General features: G+C 38.9%; 1 protein-coding gene and 2 long non-coding RNA genes across 6 annotated transcripts; 1 reads left to right on the forward strand and 2 right to left on the reverse strand.

Annotated features, from left to right (window-relative positions):
- Positions 1-542: 542 nt before the first annotated feature.
- On the reverse strand, positions 543-4,256 carry LOC135552799 (uncharacterized). Its single transcript, XR_010457510.1, has 2 exons — positions 3,506-4,256; positions 543-2,361 (listed from the first exon to the last, which is right to left on the reverse strand). It is a non-coding gene; the product is annotated as an uncharacterized LOC135552799 (long non-coding RNA).
- On the forward strand, positions 2,110-7,317 carry LOC135552797 (POU class 2 homeobox associating factor 3-like). 4 transcript variants are annotated; one of them, XM_064984650.1, is made up of 5 exons: positions 2,110-2,307; positions 4,254-4,354; positions 5,383-5,434; positions 6,076-6,305; positions 6,485-7,317. In XM_064984650.1, exons 1-5 carry the CDS (start codon positions 2,301-2,303, stop codon positions 6,770-6,772), a joined length of 678 nt encoding a protein of 225 aa, XP_064840722.1. In that variant the 5' UTR covers positions 2,110-2,300; the 3' UTR covers positions 6,773-7,317. The 4 variants fall into 4 exon arrangements, 3 of the variants coding, with proteins under 3 accessions (XP_064840722.1, XP_064840720.1, XP_064840721.1); XM_064984648.1 differs by lacking the exon at positions 2,110-2,307 and adding an exon at positions 3,085-3,427; XM_064984649.1 differs by lacking the exon at positions 2,110-2,307 and adding an exon at positions 3,085-3,427 and having other exon boundaries at positions 4,254-4,345.
- An 81-nt stretch (positions 7,318-7,398) lies between these two features.
- LOC135552800 (uncharacterized) lies at positions 7,399-16,526 on the reverse strand. Its single transcript, XR_010457511.1, has 3 exons — positions 16,275-16,526; positions 15,675-15,766; positions 7,399-7,687 (listed from the first exon to the last, which is right to left on the reverse strand). It is a non-coding gene; the product is annotated as an uncharacterized LOC135552800 (long non-coding RNA).
- Between the last annotated feature and the right edge of the window lie 5,936 nt (positions 16,527-22,462).

Below are 22,462 nucleotides of genomic sequence, written 5' to 3' on the forward strand. Positions count from 1 at the left end.
TCTGAACCTTGTTTGAAGTCACCAGGTCACATGACCAAGGAGCTATTGACATTCTAAAATTTGAAAAATTCATGTAAAACCATGTGAGATAAAAATGGACACACTAAAGGGTGTGCAATTGGCGTCTATGCCATCGGGTTAGCTACAAACAGTTTTGAAAGTGTTTGGAGTCATGGTTAAAGAGCTATTGAAATTTGAAAAATGTCATTTGTCACCATGTTGATGGTCCCTAACAGCTGTTGATGGACGTAAGGAAATCTACAGGAGAATATCCGTTGAATATCCAACCTAAAACTGTCTTTACCTCGGTATGAAAAGTCTTGAATATAATGAAAGACAATCAGAGATGACCATGCACAGAATACTTCAAGAAGTGAATGGGAATCTCCACCTGAATATTTTACTTTCAAAGACAATGCAGTGATCTGAATTGGTCAATGGGTGCAAGTGATTTACCATACTCCCGTTTCCCTGATGAATCAATGCTTCCTATGTTTGGCGTTTCATTTATACATTTCAAGAAATAAAAAACATAGATAATGTATAGGGCAGTAGAATTATTTATTATAAATACATTATAATAAAAGACACTGCAATAAATGCATGAAAATGAAACATATTTTTTGCTAAAATGACACATGAAAAAAACATGCCTTTTCCGTTTGTTGAGTTATACTTTGTTCTGTTATCACGACATCGAATTAAGACTTAGGGAGAACCTACTAACGTATATTCTACACTAGATGGCGCTGTTGTTTCATGTTACCTCGTCTCTTACGATAGCGGTATTCATGGGGGGAATTGCAACCGCAGCAATAAATTAATAAAAAAAGCCAAACGTTAGATATTCTATGAGAGCACTAGCATAATATTCTTGGTAGTTAGGATAATGGACCAAGGTCCTACTTTATGGAACTACCCAGTGGAGATGATGGGATTTAGGCCTACATAATAGGGATCATTGTATAGGCCCCTACCAGTACAAATCAGGAAAGGCCATAGATTGTATTGGGCAGATAGTGTGTGCATTTTCTCAATATATGAGTGAGGATAATGATAGATCAATACCCCAAAACTGAAATCTAAGCTATTTCAATTAAAACTAGGTATAAGTTCGAGTTCATCGTTTGATATGTTCGTAAATTGTTATTCAAATGTAATGTAGGCTCACAGTGGCAATGGAAGAACATTTATAGGAAATGGTTTTCTCTAAAGCAATGTGCTGTTTTATCATATCATATGTATTAAGTTGTAAACTCTTAGAAATTTAAACTGGTATGGACAGTAACCCTATTCAAATAAGTATATCAATTGAAATGACTTTGTCCACATCTAAGTAGTTCTAGCCTACACAAGTAGACAAATCGGGGAGTCTTGTCATTGAATTGAAAATATATCAGACGTTTGTAAACCGAATTTTTGCATTGTAATACATTTGTAGATAGTATTCTCGATTCATATATAGGAGACCTGGGATGTCAAATCAGGTTTGACATGTGAATGGCTGAAACGTTCAGTCTTTATATTATATAATGAATGTAACTACACTAAATAATGCTAAAACAACGATAATACAATTGGTAAGACGTGGGTGATGTGAGTTCCAGTGATGGGGAGCATGCAATTGCTGAGGGAGTAATGGAGTCAGTGATGGCAGAAATGGCTGCTACCATATGCCACTCCCACAACCTAGACATGTCATAGTTTATTGTTTAAAATAAGACAAAAATGTATGGTAATAACGTGTTGATGTGCTCATCCATCCTGAAATACATATGATCTGCGATTTTTAATTGTTGGTCATGTTTACATAGAACATCTAACCGTTACTTTCCTGTAGTGCCTCATTATGAAGAGGGACTGATGGGCAGATTGGCAAAAGATGGATAAAATGTTCAAAATGTCAATTTCTTTTTGGTTTAGGTATAAACTATTATTAAATTCTATTAAATTAAATGTTATTTTAAGTGCATATGTATTGATTTATACTGAAAAATCTGTATTTTTGAGTAGCCTTTGAATATTCAAATTGAAAGTAACGCGCAATCAAATCATTGTCAAATCATTGAGTTCTAGGGGTTTTAAAAAGTAGGCATGGAGAGAAAATTTCACAAACTAATATATCCCTAGCTATATTAGGGTATTATTGTATGCTCTGAGACAGTTTTAAGACTTGTGTGTTGAGAATTTATGTGACTTTTATGAATATTTCGATATAGCCCATATAACTCAGCCAGAAAAGGACATTGTGGAATCTCATAACTGCTCTTCTTCCAGGAGTCCTTCTTAATTTGTACAACATGTCTGGTAAGTTTATCATTCTTTTTTCATCGGATCATGGTTCTTTTTTTTACGCTCCTCCTGAAAGAAAGAAAGAAATATAAATGTTAGAACAAAACGATTGGAAATAATTGACATTGCACAACATGCTGTTTCACTTATATGGGAACTGCGAGGTTCTGATGAAAACCTTAGAGATAAAGTATGTAACTCGTGTTTTAACTAAAGAATAATGTAAACTAATTTTCAACAATGGCCTCATGTGGATTAATGCCTATTACCTGCACGATGTATGCTATTTTCTATTTCAATAGTTGGCAATTTAATTGAACAACGTTTTTAAAATAGTATTTAGCTTATTTCTTAAACATCACTACTTTTGGCCATTTCGTCCACGTTAGGGAGTAAGGTTAACTTAACTCAAACGCGGTTTTATTTGCATTATTCTTGTCGATTCAACTGTAATTGTAGTCATTCTAATCACACTTTAATATGTAAATGTACAAATGGTAATTTTAAGCAGTAATCAGTGGGATGTGTCTTTTGGGTAGCTTTACTATTTGCCACATTTAAGACAAATCATGATCTGACATTTCAGAATATGAATATTTAAAAGGATGGGTTTGACAGCCAAGCACACCTCTTTAGATTCTGCCGGCAGCTGCTATTATCGAATCACCTTTACCGCCAACTTTCCACTCCTGAGACAGTCTCTGACTGCCTTAATGAGTTCTACCATTGTGTGGCGTCGTTTCTGTAATGACTTTAGTCATTGAAGAAGAACGTTATACCCCCTTATAGTTAGAAGTGAAGCCATGCCATACAATCGAAGGCGTACATATATGAGTACCGTTCATTTTAGCATAAAAATCTAAACGCTAGACTACTGCACTAAAACATTGAACATGTGTTTAGAGTGGGTATAGGCAACGGCTCTAACCTATCTGCCTAGTTCCCGATATATTACAGTAGGCTATGTTTTGATAGCGTAAATTAGTATTCAATTTAATTTCAAATACAGTCCTGCTTCAATGGATGAATTTTACAGAAAACGAAATGGTTTTACTGCATAATTGTCAGGTGTGGGGGTTCGATAGGCTAACCGGAATGATCATCAAAACCAAAACAACCTTTATTTTATCATCGGGTAGGCTAAAGCTCATATTGTTATCCCATGGCCTACCAATGATATGTTGGCTATGTGCGGAGTGTAAAAGTAACTTACTTTTATAATCGGACGAATTTCTCAAGCGAAGTCTTCCATTTTCACCTTATTTTCACCGGATTTGTGGAGTCCTTTGGGTCTTTGTTATTGACTCTTACTAGACTGTTGTTTGCCCGCTTTACCTGTAGCCTAATTTTACTTCCCTACTTTCACGGAATATGCCGCTATCAACCCCCTTTCATGGATCGCAACGCTTAATCTGTGTTTTCGGCCTATGTATAGAATAAAAAGAAACATATTAGCTAAATAAAATCGAAAAGTTACATTTACAATATCATTTTTGCACAGCTTTCCTTTGTGCTTGAAATGAGTGTGAAGGCAAGCCCACTGTATTGACTGTGAAATTCGAAACCCTGTCTCTGTCGTGCGAGGTTCTCGCAGAGGCAGGCTACAGAGGATATAGACCTATGTAGGACAATATTAGGACACTTTCGCATGGGCAACTTTGATACAATAAACTCGGCAACATTTGAGCATTTGTTCATACTATATTGCATACTTAGTTTGAAATTCACAAATAACTCTAGATGTAATACATTGCGTTAAACACCCTGATCAAAACAATCTTATAGTAATATTGAAATGTGTTTTTAATAATGTTCCAATGTTTTACATTATTAAGTAGGCTTAATTAAATTGTTGCGTGAACGTATGCAGCAGGCAGTGAAAGTGCTCAGGAGTGGCAGGGTTAGGACCATTCAAGTTTGTTTACAGTAAACATCTACACCATGTTTTTCTCTTTTGACAGATAAGCCAAAGGTGTACCAGGGTGTGCGGGTGAAGACAACCGTTAAACAGTTGCTGCAACAGAAAAGAGCTCTCCAGACATCAACTAAAACGGTTAGAATGGTAATCCCCCCTCCACACACACACACACACACACACACACACACACACACACACACACACACACACACACACACACACACACACACACACACACACACACACACACACACACACACACACACACACACACACACACACACACACACACACACACACAGTCTCAGTATAATTGGAGGTGTTGCTCTCTCCATGAAATTCCCATTGCAATAACTTCCTCAATTGCCGCAACAGCCCCCAACCTTACCCCGAACACGACGTTGCATGTCTCATTAATGATTGACCACCAGGTCTACTCTATAGAAGCCTATCAATGATCGTTTAGCAGTAACAGTGGGATATTTTTTCATGTAGGGACAGTTCCAGTTGTTTTATGTGATATTTTACAGCAAATTCAGATTCAAAAATCAGAAAATATGTTTTGATGTCCACATGGCAATTGGCATAACATATGGCAAAGATGGCAAAGATGGCGCTAATTATTGGAGCCACTCCCCTAATTGATCACACATACTGTAGGCTAGTAGTTATTGGATTTATTTCTCTCCCTCTCTCTCTCTGTCTCTCTCTCTCTGTCTCTCAATGTTACATTTAAGGGCTTTATTGACATGGGAAACATATGTTTACATTGCCAAAGCAAGTGACATAGATCTCTCTCTCTCTCTCTCTCTCTCTCTCTCTCTCTCTCTCTCTCTCTCTCTCTCTCTCTCTCTCACACACACACACACACACACACACACACACACACACACACACACACACACACACACACACACACACACACACACACACACACACACACACACACACACACACACACACACACACACACACACACAACCCAATGAAGAATGAAAAATAAACAAATGCCATTATTGTGCTGTACAGTGGGTGGTAGGCTACTTGTTATTTGAAGGTAACAAGTAGCTTTCAAGGGGATGAAAAATAACCAGCACAAGAATCGAACTGTTGCAATTGAATGGGGACTTATGTTTTTTCTCTCTTTCTTACTTATTTTCCTAAATTAATAGAAATCCCAGAGCTTGGTGAGTCAGGATGTGTGCGTCTCCTCCTCATTGTCAGGTAAGTTCAAATATGTCCAAATAAATCAACATTTCGATACAGCGTGATCTTGATCCCAAAATCGTTGTACGACAAAAGCATCACGCTGGATGGTCCAGAATCAATGTTCTATAGTAAAAATGGTTTTATCTTGACTGTATCCAAACCTGCTAACGAAAATAAATGTAGCCTACAGTAAAGTACAGTAAATGCCATTTGAAATGTCCAGTGGGGGCGTTGCAGTAAATTATAATCAAATAAACAAGCGTTGATCCAAAAGACAGAAGGCAATGCATTATGCATCATACATGCAAATAGCAGAATAGCTGTAAAATCACAAAAGCCTATTATAAAATATATTCGGAGTCTGAATTGCGCATCAGATTCGGTCAGGTAAAATATCTAGATTGACACTTACATGGAGAATCAACGACCACAGCAGAATAGTTGGAATATATATCTTTGTACACAGTTGACACTGACCAACATTCCTAAAGTGCAGTGTACTGGGACCTTTTTATAAACTTGCATTCAAATGTGTTTTTTAGCTGTTGGCTGGTGGTGCTGTGACATCACTTCTGGAGTCTTCACTTATTTACATGTCTCCCTGCATGTGTTTATGTATGCATCCTCTTACTGATCCTTCTCGTTCATTCCTATAGGCCATTACTTTGATTATTTCCCTGAAGAGATGAATTCCAACTGCATCTTTCAGCCGCGGGCCATTCCAGAGAGCAACGTCCAGATGGACAACTTCGATAATCAACAATTGATAAGCATGATGATCCCCAACGAGACCTACAGCAGTGGTATTCTGCATCCCACTACCTCAACAAAACTTTGGCACCAGGAAAATCACTCCCCGAATATGGGCTATTACGGCCATGGCATGGTATGCTTTATTCAAATTCAGTTGCGCAATCTCCTCTCTTTGCAATTACGCACGGTCATATGAAATATTTGACAAAGCTCAGACTGTTTGTTCATTCAGAGATTTGGCTTGGAGTAGGAAATGGTTTCGTTATACTGTACTAGAATAGTAATGCACATCTCCTCTGGCTTGTTTTTCAGGCTCCCAGCTCACCGTCAGGTTCCCTGAATATGCCAAGTCCGGTCGATTACAATAGTTATTCGCCACAGGAGTCTTACTCTTCGTCGTGTTACAACTCTCCGACGAGGCTGGACTTGAGTTATAGGTTTGTTCCAGACCACTACCACTACCAGAACTGCAACCTCCAGGAGAGCGTCTCCACTCCAGAATACGCACCGTATGGCATATCAGACTATGTATACGCCTCGCCTGCGGAGGACAGCTACTTCAGGCGTGATTTGTCAAATTCAGAGCTGTGCTACCTTTGAAAATGTATTCGGTCTTTGTTGTCTGTGTAAATACAGTATAATGTGCAGTCAAAACAATGTCTGTAACTCGAAGTCAAACGTTGACACTTGTGGCATTTGTTTTGAGATGTAGGCCTGCTTTGCATTTCAGTGTTTGCGGTCGAAGTTTCCTCCGAGTTTCTGTTTTTGATATGACTGGAATAATGGTTTTAGAATTCCCGAGTTTGGATAAATGTTGGATACGTGTGGCCTTAGTGCCATCTTCTTAGTTATTGACTTTGATATTTAAGCAATAAGGCACGGGGGGGGGGGGGGGGTTATGGTCAACATATCACGGCCGAGGGCTGTTCTAACCTCGATGCAATGATGTCATCCTGCTTTTTTACAAGACAGTATATTTTTTCAGCATATTTTTTCTTATGGATGCATTCATTTTGTAAATTATTTGAAAAGCCTACCCAAAGGAAATTAGCAGCATCATCCCCTTCAACTCACTATTTAGTTTCCCTGTGCAGATGCACACCGAAGCTTAGTTAGAAACATTAACTTTATTAGACCAATCATTTTCAAGTTATTTAATCATATTTACTGCTAAGACACAAATAAAAATGTCTAATAAACCAAGACAAATTACAATAGACAAACGATAATGATCTAGAATTTGTTTTATAGTGCTTGTCATTACAAAAAATAATCTCAAAACCCACTGACAAACGAAGAAAAACAAAACAATAAGGTTAACATTGACCGCTCTGGACGTGGAAAAATGATCTTCCATTAAGGCAGTTGCAAGTGCACGTCGCATCAGGTCACATCCAACTCAAGAGACGCCTGTCTCCACTCTACCCTCCGCGCACACCATCCTCTGCCTGGGGATCCAAGTCTCCTCCGAGGCCGAAATAAAGTTGGGTTGAGCAGGGATAGAAGTAGGCCTGTCTGTCCAAAATGATCATATTGTTACATCTCACCAAACATACGCACCAATAAAAGATAACTACCTGGATAAGGATTTCATGTTTTTATAACACACAACAGCTCAAAGGGGGTTTGATAATCGCGCACGAGTTGTGTATAATAGAAAGCATAATCCAGTGCCTGCCAAATGCGCGCGCAAATCAGAATGTATTCATGTACATTTGTTACAGCTGCTTATAACTATGACTATTTTTACCCCAGTAGTTTACTGTCACTCTCCTGTCTTCTATTATAAACATTATGTTCGATAGCAGCAGTCATGATTATTGTAGCATAAACCCACATCCAAAAGTATAACCTTCTCATGTATGCAGGCTGCAAGCATAGTGCAGCACATACCTGCTGTGATCCTTGACCTCTTATGACGTCCAACTCATTAACCAACCAGTTTTCTGGGATAGTGATCTTGTGAAGGGTTCTGGGGTAAGATGTTTCTTTTTGGATTTCTAAATCCTCAGTAGAGCACCTTTTCTCTTTTTATACAATCTGAGCTGAAGCATGTCTGGGTCTGCTCTCATTCATCAGAATGGAATTAATAATGAGGATTCTGGAAGAGAGGAAGCCAAGGGCTGCAGGTAGCGCTAGTGTTTGTTGTGTCATCAGAAGATCCTCAGAAGAACCTATGAGGTATTAGACTGAAGGCAAAGAAGGGGAGGAGGAGGGATGCAATTGCATACATGGCACACAAGGAGAGTACAATAGTTGAAAGAGGGGCCTTCAAGTATGGTCTTTTCTCTTGACCTCTAGTTGAAATTAAAGAAATCTATAGAGCCTACATTATGAGCTACTATTAAATGTTGGGCCCAGATTTCATCACTGCTAGCATCTGCAGACCTGGGTTAAAATAGTATTTGTTTATTTTTTCAGATGAGTTAGATGTGCTTGATTGAGCTTGCTTGGCACAATTGAACCAATGGAATAGTCCCAAAATTACAAATGTGCCACCCATCTCACACTCCAGGCAGGCTCAATCAAACACTCAAAGTACAGTATATGAAAAAAAACACATACTATTTGAACCCTGGGCACCATTTGATATTTAAAACTCTTACTAGCAGCTCATAGGTTCCTGGGTTTCTATTCCAGCCAATTGGAAAAGTTAGCTGTGGTGCTCAATGGCCAAAATTAGTTGTCTTACAACTTGATTGACAAATGTGACAAGGTGGTTTGGTACTGTTTTGGGTTCTACCATTGGTGGGAGTGGAGGCAAGGCAGGGTTTGGGTAAAAACAAAGGCTATTAATTAATAATTAATTGTATGAAAAGCTATCTAAACAAGAAAACTGTGTAGCTTTTCAAAAACAAAGCAGGCATTGTACCTAATATAGAACCTTAACCTCATCGCCTATCACATTCAGCTCATCTAATTGTCTCAAGCCCTGAAGTGAGTGTTCCCCCTTCATAACCCTTTATAAGGCCTATGAACGCTTCACAAATCATTCATTAACAACTGAAAGTGGTCCCACTAACATACAATGGATAGTTCAGTCAAATTACACATTTACTTATTGAATTCCTTACCTTAATCATACTTAGACATTTGTCTGTCTTGTCTATTGAGTTAGGTCTCCATGAACTCCATGAACTGCATATAATGATATTGGGGATATTGAGCTCTTAGGGATAAGGAACCACCCTCCATTTTATATAATCAGTTATGCTGTGTTATGCACCTGATTAACATTTATCTTTAATTATTTTGCAACCTTGCCTCCTTCTTACAGCTCCCTTTCTACACATCTTTCATTCTGAGTATAATATTTACTTGCAACATAAAGACACAATTGTAACGGGTTTCTTCCATCTCCTCCTCTGATGAAGAGGTGGAACAAGGATCGGACCAAAATGCAGCGTGGTTCGTTAGATACATCTTTAATGATGAAGAACACGAACAATACAAAACAACAAATGTCGAAAACCGAAACAGCCCTGACTGGTGCAACAAACACAGAGACAGGAACAATCACCCACAAACACACAGTGAAACCCAGGCTACCTAAATATGGTTCCCAATCAGAGACAACGATAATCACCTGACTCTGATTGAGAACTGCCTCAGGCAGCCATAGACCAATCTGTACACCCCACACAACCCCAAGACGAAACACACTACAAATAAACCCATGTCACACCCTGGCCTGACTCAATAAATGAAGATAACATAATAAATATAGACCAGGGTGTGACAACAATGAAAAGGACAACGAAACAATTACCCAGTACCACACCATTTGTTCCATACAATTTCTCAACTGAAATGTAAAAAATAATATTAAAAAAAAGGGTTTTCTGCTGTCCAGATGAACTGACAGTCAGCACTCACTCAGTGCTGAAAAGGAATGTGTCAAAGTCAAATTAATGCTAGGGTGTGTTCAGGGTTCCAAAGTCCCCCTACTCTCATGCCAAGTGCCTGTTTAACAATCCTCTGTGGAAATCCCCTGTTCCACCTCGTCAAATCAAATCAAATCAAATCAAATGGTATTGGTCACATACACATATTTAGCAGATGTTATTGCGGGTGTAGTGAAATGCTTGTCCACCCTAGATCAATTTGCACTTTCACCTGCTAAGACTCATGAGCCACCTGCAATATGATAGAACACTGCTATTGAGCCTTTATTTTTAATCTAATTTATCTATTAACCATGCCAATCATACAGTATGGTTAGGCTATTGTTTAACACTGTTGGCTAAGAGATGATTTACTCTCTGGAAGTGCTGTTTGTACATAGAGTCTGTGTCATCATAGCCGAAACTTCATTCACAATGTATGTGTTACAAATCATCCTAAACTACATTTATTGAGCTACACATACACCTTCGGAAGATTTGAGCGTTTAACTGTGACAGTATACCCCGGAGCTGATCATTTGACAGTAATTGCCCTTGCAGTAGCTGTAATTTCAAACAGCTGCAATAATTGATTACTGAATGTGGGAAAATAAGTTGCAAAGCCTTGTGTCTTAACAAAGTGATCGGTGCGTGGGATGTGATTGTGATGAATGAGTAATATTCCTCCTGGGGCACCATTGAAGTATTGAAAAGAAAGTGAACAACCGCTCACAGTTTGCTACGTTCGATCGTTATTAGTGAATCTCATTCCAACATGAGTGCACTGAATATGAATCCCTGAAGTACCACTTTCATATCAAACAGCTATATTACTTCATAGAAAATAACCAGTATGTGTACATATGTGTATATTTGAAAGTCACAGGCACTGATTCATACTCATTCACAGCGTTTTCTTATTTGTCTTTGGGTTGGAATGTTTGCTGACTTGGCACATTGTCACTTCAAAGGATTGTGTTGATGTTTCCTATCAAGTCCTTACTTGTGTGTAAGGAAGGCGGACCAGATAAAAGTATTTCACAAGGTTTGATATCGGCACAAGATGTAAAGCACGCTCCTTCTGTACGAACCATAAGGCCTTTTAATACTGACCAACCAGAGGAACACGTTCATTTATTGCTGTGATAACAGCATCACGACTGGGGTAGGTGGCATGTGGCTTTGCGGTTAAGAGTCCTGGAGCCGACTAGGTGAAAAATCTGTTGATGGACCCTTGAGCAAGGCACTAATTCACCCTAATTGCTCTGGATAAGAGTGTCTTCTGCTAAGTGATTAAAATGTAAAATGGGTAAGGAGAGATCCATTCCTGACAAAAAGAGAGACAGTATGTCTACAGATTTTATTTTAATATGTAGATTTCTTTTCTATAATTACATGTACCAGATTTATAGATTGTTTATTTTATTTCCAGTGTTTGCCAAAGCAACATTATTATGAATTTTATATTAGCAGTTCTGTTTTTGAAAACAGAAAAAAATGGTTAGCTACCTCTAAAAAACAAGGGTCAGTCTATCTGCACATAATAAAATATGTGATTCAATACACATGGTGTGTTGATTCTCAGCTCGTGGGTCTTTTTCCACATTTATCTGCCGGCCCAGTTGGTCATCAAACTGGCTCAATCTAGTTGTGATCATCTGCATGCGGGATTGTTCGGAAAAGAGCACGCAGAGCAATGTCCTCTGAAAATTCAAGATCCTCAAGCACTGAGAAGGGAGTCCACTGGATGTGGCCCTCTAGGTCGGTCTTTTACAATGTTCCTAATGAATCAGTCAGTAGCAACCATGAAAATAATGGGTGAGAGAATGCATCCTTGGGGTACGCCACAGATGATGGAGAACCAGTCTTTTAGGGTTAACAAGGATGGCAAATTCAACTTCCCTCTAGAGGCAGCTAACAAGTAATTTGTTTGTGGGGGATGCCATGAGAGGACTTTCCAAATGCTGTTTCTGAGCACACTGTCGAAAGCATTTCTGAAGTAGATCAAGTTGAGGTATAAAGCGGCTTTCCATTCCAGGCATCGTTGTATGATGTCGCGTATAGTGAATGTGTGGTCCATGCAGCCACTCCTTTTTTTGTGTGAAAAAAAACAAGCCTGAGAGGAGTGTGACTATTCCTAAATGAACACCCATATGTTTTCAAACAGGTCTATCTGTGCATTTCGATGCAATTTCAGGGGTCGTTCTTGACCATCTCAGCATTGATAGTGTCAATGCCTTGCCTTTTGACCAGTCCTTAGGGATTGACAAGTCATCATTGTAATTAAGAATGTATTCTTAATTGATTTACGGCTATAAATAAAGGCGAAGGAAAAGAATACATGTAAAAAAGGGATGATTAACCCTAGATAAATTCCTAGATGATTTCAAACAGGTCTGTTCCGAACAGTGTTTGTTCCATTTGGGAAATGTGTGGGTTAGCAAGGCCATACATGTTTGTCCCAACAAATTGGCCTGACTAGCACGCCTGTGCTCTGCCTTTCAGAAATTGTGCCCTCTAGCACCAGGAAGTCAGAGCAGGGAGGGAAGAGAGGTGGTGCACCATACATGCCACAATGACACCTGCAATTCTAATTCTGTTTCGAGAGCTCCCCTACACTTTGGGGCTGCAAACTTCATACTCTTTTACTATTGTTATTGCACTGTGTAAAAAAATCTATATTTTCCTACACTCTCTTGTTTTTGTTCCAGACCTACTACCCAGTTCTATTTAGTCCTTATAGACCTTTTAAGCTTCAGGCCAATAACATGCTTGGTCTTGGGAAGAGAGTATCTGACCTCCAGAAAAAAAGGTGTCATGTATAATTTACTCCTTGGTTTTAGGGAATGCGGTGTGGTACTTATTTGGTCCTGTTTTTTTGGTCTTGGGTTTTTCTCATCTTAAGTCTGATCTTTACAATGATGAGATGTTTTGTCGCTGTATGTGTTCCCCTGTATTTTCATGGTTTCAGTAGAGGTCTTTTCCATTTGCCATTAGACCTAATTACCTGCAGTACATATAAGTCCCAGTCTAAATGTGTCCTGACATTTTACTCTTTGAAGACAAGGGATGTTTGAGGGCAACTTTTCCATTCCCAGTGTTGCAAGAGGGCAAGTCTGAGCAGGAACTCTGCTCATAGCTATTGTATTACCAATACACTGTGTTGTTGTAGCATTTCTTTCACACAGAATCTCTCCCAGTAGATGAAACTCAGATTTGTCTGAACCTGTCTGAATGCATCTCAAAGCAAAGGTTGATTGCTTGTGCATTTGTACCTCATGAATATACAGTCAGGTCCGTCATTATTGGCACCCTTGATAAAGCTGAGCAAAAAATGCTGTATAAAATATATAATACACGTTCTTAGCTATATTGTATGCAAAACAACTAGGGAAATGTTATTATTTTATACTAATACAATTGCTGAGAGAAAGAGATTTTGTTTAAAAAGTCATTTAAAAAAACTCAAAAAGATACAGGTCAAAATGATTGGCTCCCGTGTTTTCAATACTCTAGCAACCTCCCCTTATGAGGTTAATGACACAAAAACCTTTTTCTAAAATGTTTACTTCTGAATTAATGAAATGTCCGTATTGATGCTTGAAGAATATAACTTCTAAATGCCTTCTGAGCTTAGTTAAACCGTCATACCCTATCAGAACCCCAAATATAAGCTTGTTTCAATCCAATGTTGGTAAACAAAGTAAATGTGAACAAACACTATATAGCCTCAAAATATGGTTAAAACTATAATTTTTATGTAATGGATGGTCAGTCCTTACATCCATAACTCTGTCTACGAATTTGAGAGTGGTTACATTTCCCCAGCCCTATCCTTCAGCTTTTTAACAAAACTAGGGTGAGGAGGTCGCTTTGTTATTGTCTCAACTGCTGATTGTCACTTTAACAATGGCCCCAGGACCAGTGGAAGCAAAATAGCTCCATAACATCAAAGATCCACCAGCATATTTTACCATAGGTATGAGGTACTTTTCTGCATATGCTTCACTCCAAATCCATCACTGGTGTGTTTGAAAAAAAGGCTATATTTTCATGGCATCTGACCATAGCGCTGGTTTAAGTTTGATAAACAGAATTGGCACTTGGATTGGAATCGGTGCTATGATCAGATGACATGAAAAAAGAGCTTTCACCACGCACACCAATGGTGTGTTTGGCGTTGAAAAACAGAAGCATATGAAGAAAAGTACCCAAGGGGGAGGGTGCTAGAGTATTGAAAACAGGGGTGCCAATAATTTTCACGATTTTTTTGTATTATTTGTTAAACCAATTCTCGTTCTCTGAGCAATTGTATAAACATAAAATAATAACAAAAATATATATAATATGACCTCTTCAATCCAGGTCAAAGAAGTTGTAAATCAACAGACTTGTTGATGCAATTAACTCTTTTTTAGGCCCAAATAAGTTGCAGAATGCATCAATCACTTAAATGATGCACAACGCACCCTGCAAAGTGTATGCTTTACACCTGTATATAAAATTGTCATTTATTACTCCACAACTATAAACTAATTTATTTCAAGCATATGAAATCCAATGCATAGAATTACTTTGCTACACCGGAGACTTTGGATTATAGAATTATTACTTCCAAGATCACTCGGGGAGAAAGAATTACTCCTGGAAAAGATAGCTTTCCTGCAGTCAATGACCAAAAGCTCCCTCTGGCCTCATGGGTGGAATGTTATTAAGAATATGTGTTATAATTTATAATGAATGAATATTATTTCCAAATATCCGGTGTTTCTATGTCAAACATTTTAAAATATATATTTCAGTCTTCTGTGCTGTATATAATGTGTAATATTGGAATGCAAACTCAAAATGTAATACATTTCAACTCTAAATCTGACATGGTAGAGGTGTTTGTTTTTTAAAATTAAGTTCATATGAAAGGTTCTGTATTTATTTTCTTAGTCAGCCTTGTGTTCTGTTTCGTTGTGTTCTTGAACGTAGCCCTGTTTCGTTGTGTTCTTGAACGTAGCCCTGTTTCTTTGTGTTCTTGAACGTAGCCCTGTCTTTCATCTTTGTTCATTGATTTCACCTGTGTTAGTTACTCACCTGGTCTCATCAGCTCCTTATTTAGTTCAGTTCATTATGTTTGTGCCTTTGTGAGGTATTGTTCGTTTAGACTCTACTAAGTCTTTTCCTAGCTCATTTGTGAGAACCAGTTATAGCCTTCAGTCCTAGTTTTGATTCACCTGCCTGTTTGCCTACTTGTGTATGACCATTGTGTGCCTGTGACCACGATTCCTGCCTTCTGTGAAGGTGAAATAAACACCTGCAGCGATCAGCGTGTGAATCTAGACCTTTTTCTCTCTGAGTATTCATTACACCATGAGCATGTGTGTGAGGTGTATACTTTTGTTTCAAAGTAGATTTGTTTCAGACTACCAAGAATCACTCTGTGTGACCCTGATTTAGCCAACTGCAGTAAAAGGGTATTAAACAAGGTTTTACAGCAAGTTGAATGTTATAGTAAAACCACAAAATGTGACTCTGTAGGCTGGCTATGTACGATGGCAAACCAGCCTATAGTAGCATCTGGCATGTGCTGGAATACAAACACTACCTGAAGGAGAAGATGAATTTACCTGATATCAGGCCAATAGCAATCTCACCCATGGCACCTCACCCATAGCACCTTGGCAGAGATTGGATTTGGGCCCCCCCCCATCTCTCAAAGCTATGAGATAAGAAAAATACCTGTTTATGCATACAGTACCATTTACCAGAACCACAATGATATGGTCTAGCTTCTGAGTTCATAAAAATAAAATTATTCCCAGCAGTGCTTAATTTACAGAAACATTATTTATTTATTTTTTGAAAGTGAATCACCATTGAGACCAATATATATTTTATAAGTGAACCCTGCAAATACACAAGTTATAAAATATGTCAAATAAAATACAAAATATTATAAATATTTTTTTATTATTTTTGAAAGTGAATCACCATTGAGACCAATATACAGTATATTTTATAAGTGAACTCTGCAAATACACAAGTTATAAAATATGCAAAATAAAATACAAAATATTATAAATATTCAAGAAAAACAATCACATTCCTCAGCAAGGAGGTACCTAAACAACATTTTGAACAGCCGGAGAGGCACCAGAACCTGCAGTTGTAGGGAACTCTGGTTGTTCAATATATGGGGTGAAAATAAACTAAAAAAGCAGATTTACCTAACTCTGAGGAGACCGAAGGGGTTTCCAGAATGTTCCATCCCTGAGACCGGGTATGGTAACTCATACTCGCAAGGTTATTCATTATCTTCAGATGAAAAATGTTTAATTTTTAACCCTACCTGTCATCATAGAACCCTTTTGTTTTAAAGCGCTACTCAAAACCAATATCACAGGAAATAAATGTGAAGGATTACACACAATGCCTAACTAATCCTTGTCTCCTGAAACCTGTTAGATCATGGAGAGTGCCCACCAGAGCGCTGCCTTTCTGTGATGCTTCTTGGCAGCCATAGCACATGTCCCGCCCTCAGTCTCAGGACAGCTGTGCAGGCATGTTGGAGCATCTCTTTAGCCAGAATGAAGGTGCTGTATTCTTAAAATGATACAGGAGATACACTGGCTGCATTAGTTGAGAGCCATGATAAGAATCACATACTTCAGAGCTAATGACAATGTCTTTTGCCTTTTCCACATTTGGTTATGTTACAGCCTTATTATAAAATTGATTAAATAAAAAAAATCCTCATCAATCTACATACAATACCCCAAAATGACGAAGCGAAAACAGGTTTTTAGATTTTTTTTTGCAAATATATTAACAGTAAAAAACAGAAATACCTTATTTACATACAGTTGAAGTCTGAAATGTACATACACTTAGGTTGTGTCAGAGTATGTGCTACTGGTGTTGAAGTCAGGTGCAGGAGAGCAGAGAATTGTGATCAGGCGCACACTTTATTTGGCAGAAGCAAACAACAGACGGGTGCAACAGTGTCCAACAAACCTCCAGCCAAAGGCAAAAGTGCAAAGCGCGACAAAGTCACAAATAAGCAAAAATGTTTAACGATTAAACATACTCCTGGTTGAAACATAGTACCTGGGGAAAAACCAGCTAGGCACGTCAATACAAAACACGTAACAAAACAATCCCACACAAAGACATGGGGGGAACAGAGGAATATATATATGCAGTTGATTAGGGAATGTAAACCAGGTGTGCAGGGAGCAAGACAAAACAAATGGAACAATAAAGAATGGAGCGGCGATGGCTAGAAAGCCGGTGACGTCGACCGCCGAACACTGCCCAAACAAGGAGGGGAGCCGACCTCGGCGGAAGTTGTGACAGGTTGGAATAATTAAAACTTGTTTTTCAACCACTCCACAAATTTCTTGTAAACAAACTATAGTTTTGTCTACTTTGTGCATGACAAAAGTAATGTTTCCAACAATTGTTTACAGACAGATTATTTCACTTATAATTCACTGTATCACAATTCCAGTGGGTCAGAAGTTTGCATACACTAAATTGACTGTGCCTTTAAACAGCTTAGAAAATTTCAGAAATGTATGTCAAGGCTTCAGAAGCTTCTGATAGGCTAATTGACATACAGTAATTTGAGTCAATTGGAGGTGTACCTGTCAATGTATTTCTAGGCCTACCTTCAAACTCAGTGCCTCTTTGCTTGACATCATCGGAAAATTCAAAAGAAATCAGCCAAGACCTCAGAACAGACCTCCACAAGTCTGGTTCATCCTTGGGAGCAATTTCCAAACGACTGAAGGTACCAGGTTCATCTGTACAAACAATAGTATGCAAGTGTAAACACCATGGGACCACACAGCCATCATACCGCTCAGGAGGGAGAGGCGCTCTGTCTCCTAGAGATGAACGTACTTTGGTGCCAAAAGTGCAAATCAATCCGAGAACAACAGCAAAGGACCTTGTGAAGATGCTGGAGGAAACAGGTACAAAAGTATCTATACCCACAGTAAAACGAGTCCTGTATCGACATAACCTGAAAGGCCGCTCAGCAAGGAAGAAGCCACTGCTTCAAAACCGCCATAAAAAGGCAGATTAAGGTTTGCATCTGCACATGGCGACAAAGATCGTACTTTTTGGAGAAATGTTCTCTGGTCTGATGAAACAAAAATAGAACTGTTTGGCCATAATGACCATCGTTATGTTTGGATGAAAAAGGGGGAGGCTTGCAAGCTGAAGAATACCATCCAAACGTGAAGCACGGGGGTGGCAGTATCGTGTTGTGGGGGTGCTTTGCTGCAGGAGGGACTGGTGCACTTCACAAAATAGAGGGCATCATGAAGATGGAAAATTATGTGGATATATTGATGCAAAATCTCAAGACATCAGTCAGAAAGTTAAAGCTTGGTCACCCATGGGTCTTCCAAATGGACAATGACCCCAAGCATACTTCCAAAGTTGTGGCAAAGTAGCTTAAGGACAACAAAGTCAAGGTATTGGAGTGGCCATCACAAAGCCCTGACCTCAATTCTATAAAACATTAGTGGGCAGAACTGAAAAAGCATGTGCGAGCAAAGAGGCCTACAAACCTGACTCAGTTACACCAGCTCTTATTGTGGGAAGCTTGTGGAAGGCTACCCGAAATGTTTGACCCAAGTTAAACAACTTAAAGGTAATGCTACCAAATACTAATTGAGTGTATGTAAACGTCTGACCCACTGGGAATGTGATGAAAAAAATAAAAGCTGAAATAAATAATTATCTCTACTATTATTCTGACATTTCAATTCTTAAAATAAAGAGGTGATCCAAACTGACCGAAGACCGAACATTGTTACTAGGATTAAATGTCAGGAAAAACTGAAAAACTGAGTTTAAATGTATTTGGCTAAGGTGTATGTAAACTTCCGACTTCAAAAGTATTCATTCCCTTTGCTATGAGAATCAAAATTGAGATCAATTGCATCCTGTTTCCGTTCATCATCCTTGAGATGTTTTTACAACTTGATTGATGTCCACCTTTGGTAAATTAAATTGACATGATTTGACAAGGTACACATCTGTCTATATAATGTCCCACAGTTGACAGTGCATGTCAGAGCAAAAACCAAGCCGTGAGGTCTAAGGAATTGTCTGTCGAGCTCCGAGACAGGATTGTGTCGAGGCACAGATTTGGGGAATGGTACCAAACCTTTTATACAGCATTGAAGGTCCCCAAGAACACAGTGGCCTCCATCATTCTTAAATGGATGAAGTTTGGAACCACCAAGACTCTTCCCAGAGCTGGCCGCCCACCCAAACTGAGCAATCGGGGGAGAAGGGCCTTGGTCAGGGAGGTGACCAAGAACCGGATAGTCACTCTGACAGAGCTCCAGATTTCCTCTGTGGAGATGGGACAACCTTCAAGAAGGACAACCATCTCTGCACAGCACTCCACCAATCAGGCCTTTATGGTAGAGTGGCCAGACAGAAGCCCCTCCTCGGTAAAAGGCTCATGGCAAAATTACTGAGGATAATAGCGGACTACATTTCCATTCTTATTTGCCATATCTTCAATTTAAACATACCAGAAAGTGTGTGCCTTCAAGTCAAAAGTCATTCTGCTACCTAAGAATAGTAATGGCCCCTTTACTGGCTCAAATAGCCAACCAATCAGCCTGTTACAAACCCTTAGTAATGATTGGGAAAGAATTGTGTTTGACCAGATACAATGCTATTTTACAGTAAACAGACTTTCAGCATGTTTATAGGGAAGGACATTCAACAAGCACATTCAACAAGCACAGCACTTACACAAATGACTGATGATTGGCTGAGAGATCACAGAGGGTTTTATTTAATGGAAACCAACATAATCCAGGTAGAATCAGGAATTCCCCAGGGTAGCTGTCATTTTCATTTAATCTTTACTAACGACATGCCACTGGCTTTGAGTAAAGCCAGTGTGTCTTTGTATGCGGATGACTCAACACTATACACGTCAGCTACTACAGCTTCTGGAATGACGGCAACACTTAGCAAAGAGCTGCAGTTAGTTTCAGAATGGGTGGCAAGGAATAAATTAGTCCTAAATATTTAAAAAACTGAAGGCATTGTATTTGGGACATATCATTCAATATATATTCACTAATATATTCACTAAATATTGTAATAAATCATGTGGAAATTGAGCAAGTTGAGGTGACTAAACTGCTTGGAGTAACCCTGGATTGTAACTAAGATGGGGATAAGTCTGTTCATAATAAGTGCTACTCTACCTCCTTAACAACACTATCAACAAGGCAGGTCCTACAGACTCTAGTTTTGTCGCACCGGGACCATTGTTCTGTCGTGTGGTCAGGTGCAACAAATAGGGACTTAATAATATGCATGTCAATCTCTCCTGGCTCAAAGTAGAGTAGAGATTGAATTCATCACTACTTGTATTTGTGAGATGTATTGACATGTTGAAAGCACAGAGCGGTCTGTTTAAACGACTAGCACACAGCTCAGTCATCCTTGCATACTCCACAAGACATGTCACCCGAGGTCTCTTCATAGTCCCCAAGTCCGGGAACAGACTATGGGAGGCACACAGTACTAAATAGAGCCATGCAACTCTATTCATGCAACTATATTCCACATCAGGTAACTGATGCAAGCAGTATAATTATATTTAAACAACAGATAAGAACAGCAGGGACTGTGAAGCAACACAAACAAAGGCTCAGACACATGCATACACACACACATGATAACATATGCACTAGACACACATACACATGGATTTTGTGTTGTAGATATGTGCTAGTGGAGTATGGGCCTGAGGGTGTTGTGTGTTGTGAATTCTGTGATGAATGTATGGTCATGTTTTTAAAATTGTATAACTGCCTTGATTTTGCCAGACCCTTGGAAGAGTAGTTGCTGCCTTGGCAGTAGCTAATGGGGATCCATAATAAACACAAATACATATACAGCTCATTTGGGGTTTGCCAGAAGGCCCCTAAAGAACTCAGACCATGAGAAACAGTGACTGGGAGAGTAGTCATGATTGAGGGAAAGATGAATGGAGCAAAGTACAGAGAAATCCCTGACGGAAACTTGCTCCCAATCTAATATCTCTAGAGTGACCTGAAAATAGTTGTGCAGCGACGCTACCCATCCAACCTGACAGAGCTTGAGAGGATCTGCAGAGAAGAATGAGAGAAAGTCCACAAATACAGGTGTTTCAAACTTGTAGCATCATATCCAAGAAGATTCGAGGCTGTAATCGTTGCCAAAGGTGCTTCAACAAAGTATTGAGTAAAGGTTCTGAACACTTATGTAAACGTCAATTATTTTTGGCAAAATGTTCAAAAATAATCGGTGTTATTGTTGTGTAGATTGATGAGGGGAAAAATAATTGAATAAATTTTAGAATAAGACTGTAACGTAACTAAATGTGGAAAATGTCAAGAGGTCTGAATACTTTCCGAATGCACTGTATCATCTCAACATAGCTGTCGTCTTTCTTCTTAAGTACTATCAAGCAATGCAAACACAAACAGAAAGAGGCTACAAGGTAGGTCAGGACCTTCATCCTAATGGCATTAATACATGTTATAACAGGAATAAAAGGTTGAAGGCCTGATGGAGGACGTTGTCAATGGTGATAGATTTTCAAGATGTGCCAAAAAATATAGATATATTTTAGAGAGTCAACTTAAACTCAGAATGTTCTGTAATCGTTGTGTTTAGAGCATATCGTATGAGGCCTTAGAACTGTCAGTTCTGTCCACTCTGAAACGTGTTAGTATGCTATTGAAGTCTTAAATTGAGTAATGGCATTCAAATGAATTTTCAAGTTAACTTTCATTAAAAACATACAGAAAGAGTAGAGGTTTGACAATAATTATTGACAGAATATGTTTGACATAATACATTTTGAAGCCCCACACGGTCTTCAGGATCTCTAAATACTGTAATGTAACACACTGTAACGTAAACATTCCTTCAAACACAAACCAATAAACTGAAAAGACACAAGAGCAGTCTTGCTGGACCTCAGACCTGTAGTCATTGGTTTTCTTCGGGTGGGTGTGGCAGGTGTGCTTCAGAGCCCCTTCTCTGACAGTTTCCCCTGGGGCCTGGGGGGTTGTAGACACACAGGGGAGCCACAGATGGGACAGCCAGATAGACAGAGAACCAAGGCCTTTCCCACTCTTGGACCATAGTTAGCTGACAGCCATAACTTCTGACTTCTGATTTCAAAAGATAATGACAAGAGAGTGCAAGGCTACAGGCAAGATAATGTTTTCATGTTTTATGTCAAATACTCTTCAAAGCAGACCCTGGATAAATATCAATATGGGTTCATTTAACAATTGAATGACGTCTCAGAGTAACTACTTTTAAAACAACTGTATTCGATTATGGTTGTCAGAAAGGAGGTATTTCTTTAACAAAT

The sequence above is a fragment of the Oncorhynchus masou genome, chromosome 13 (genome assembly GCF_036934945.1).
Source record: "Oncorhynchus masou masou isolate Uvic2021 chromosome 13, UVic_Omas_1.1, whole genome shotgun sequence".
Lineage (NCBI taxonomy): Eukaryota > Metazoa > Chordata > Actinopteri > Salmoniformes > Salmonidae > Oncorhynchus > Oncorhynchus masou.

Excerpts from the sequence above, each read along its gene's own strand:
- LOC135552797 (XM_064984648.1), top strand. The coding sequence starts at position 3,316 with ATGAATTTTACAGAAAACGAAATGGTTTTACTGCATAATTGTCAGGTG. Across the intron at positions 4,355-5,382 it reads CAACTAAAACGGTTAGAATG|AAATCCCAGAGCTTGGTGAG; the intron begins GTAATCCCCCCT and ends CTAAATTAATAG. Across the intron at positions 5,435-6,075 it reads CGTCTCCTCCTCATTGTCAG|GCCATTACTTTGATTATTTC; the intron begins GTAAGTTCAAAT and ends TCATTCCTATAG.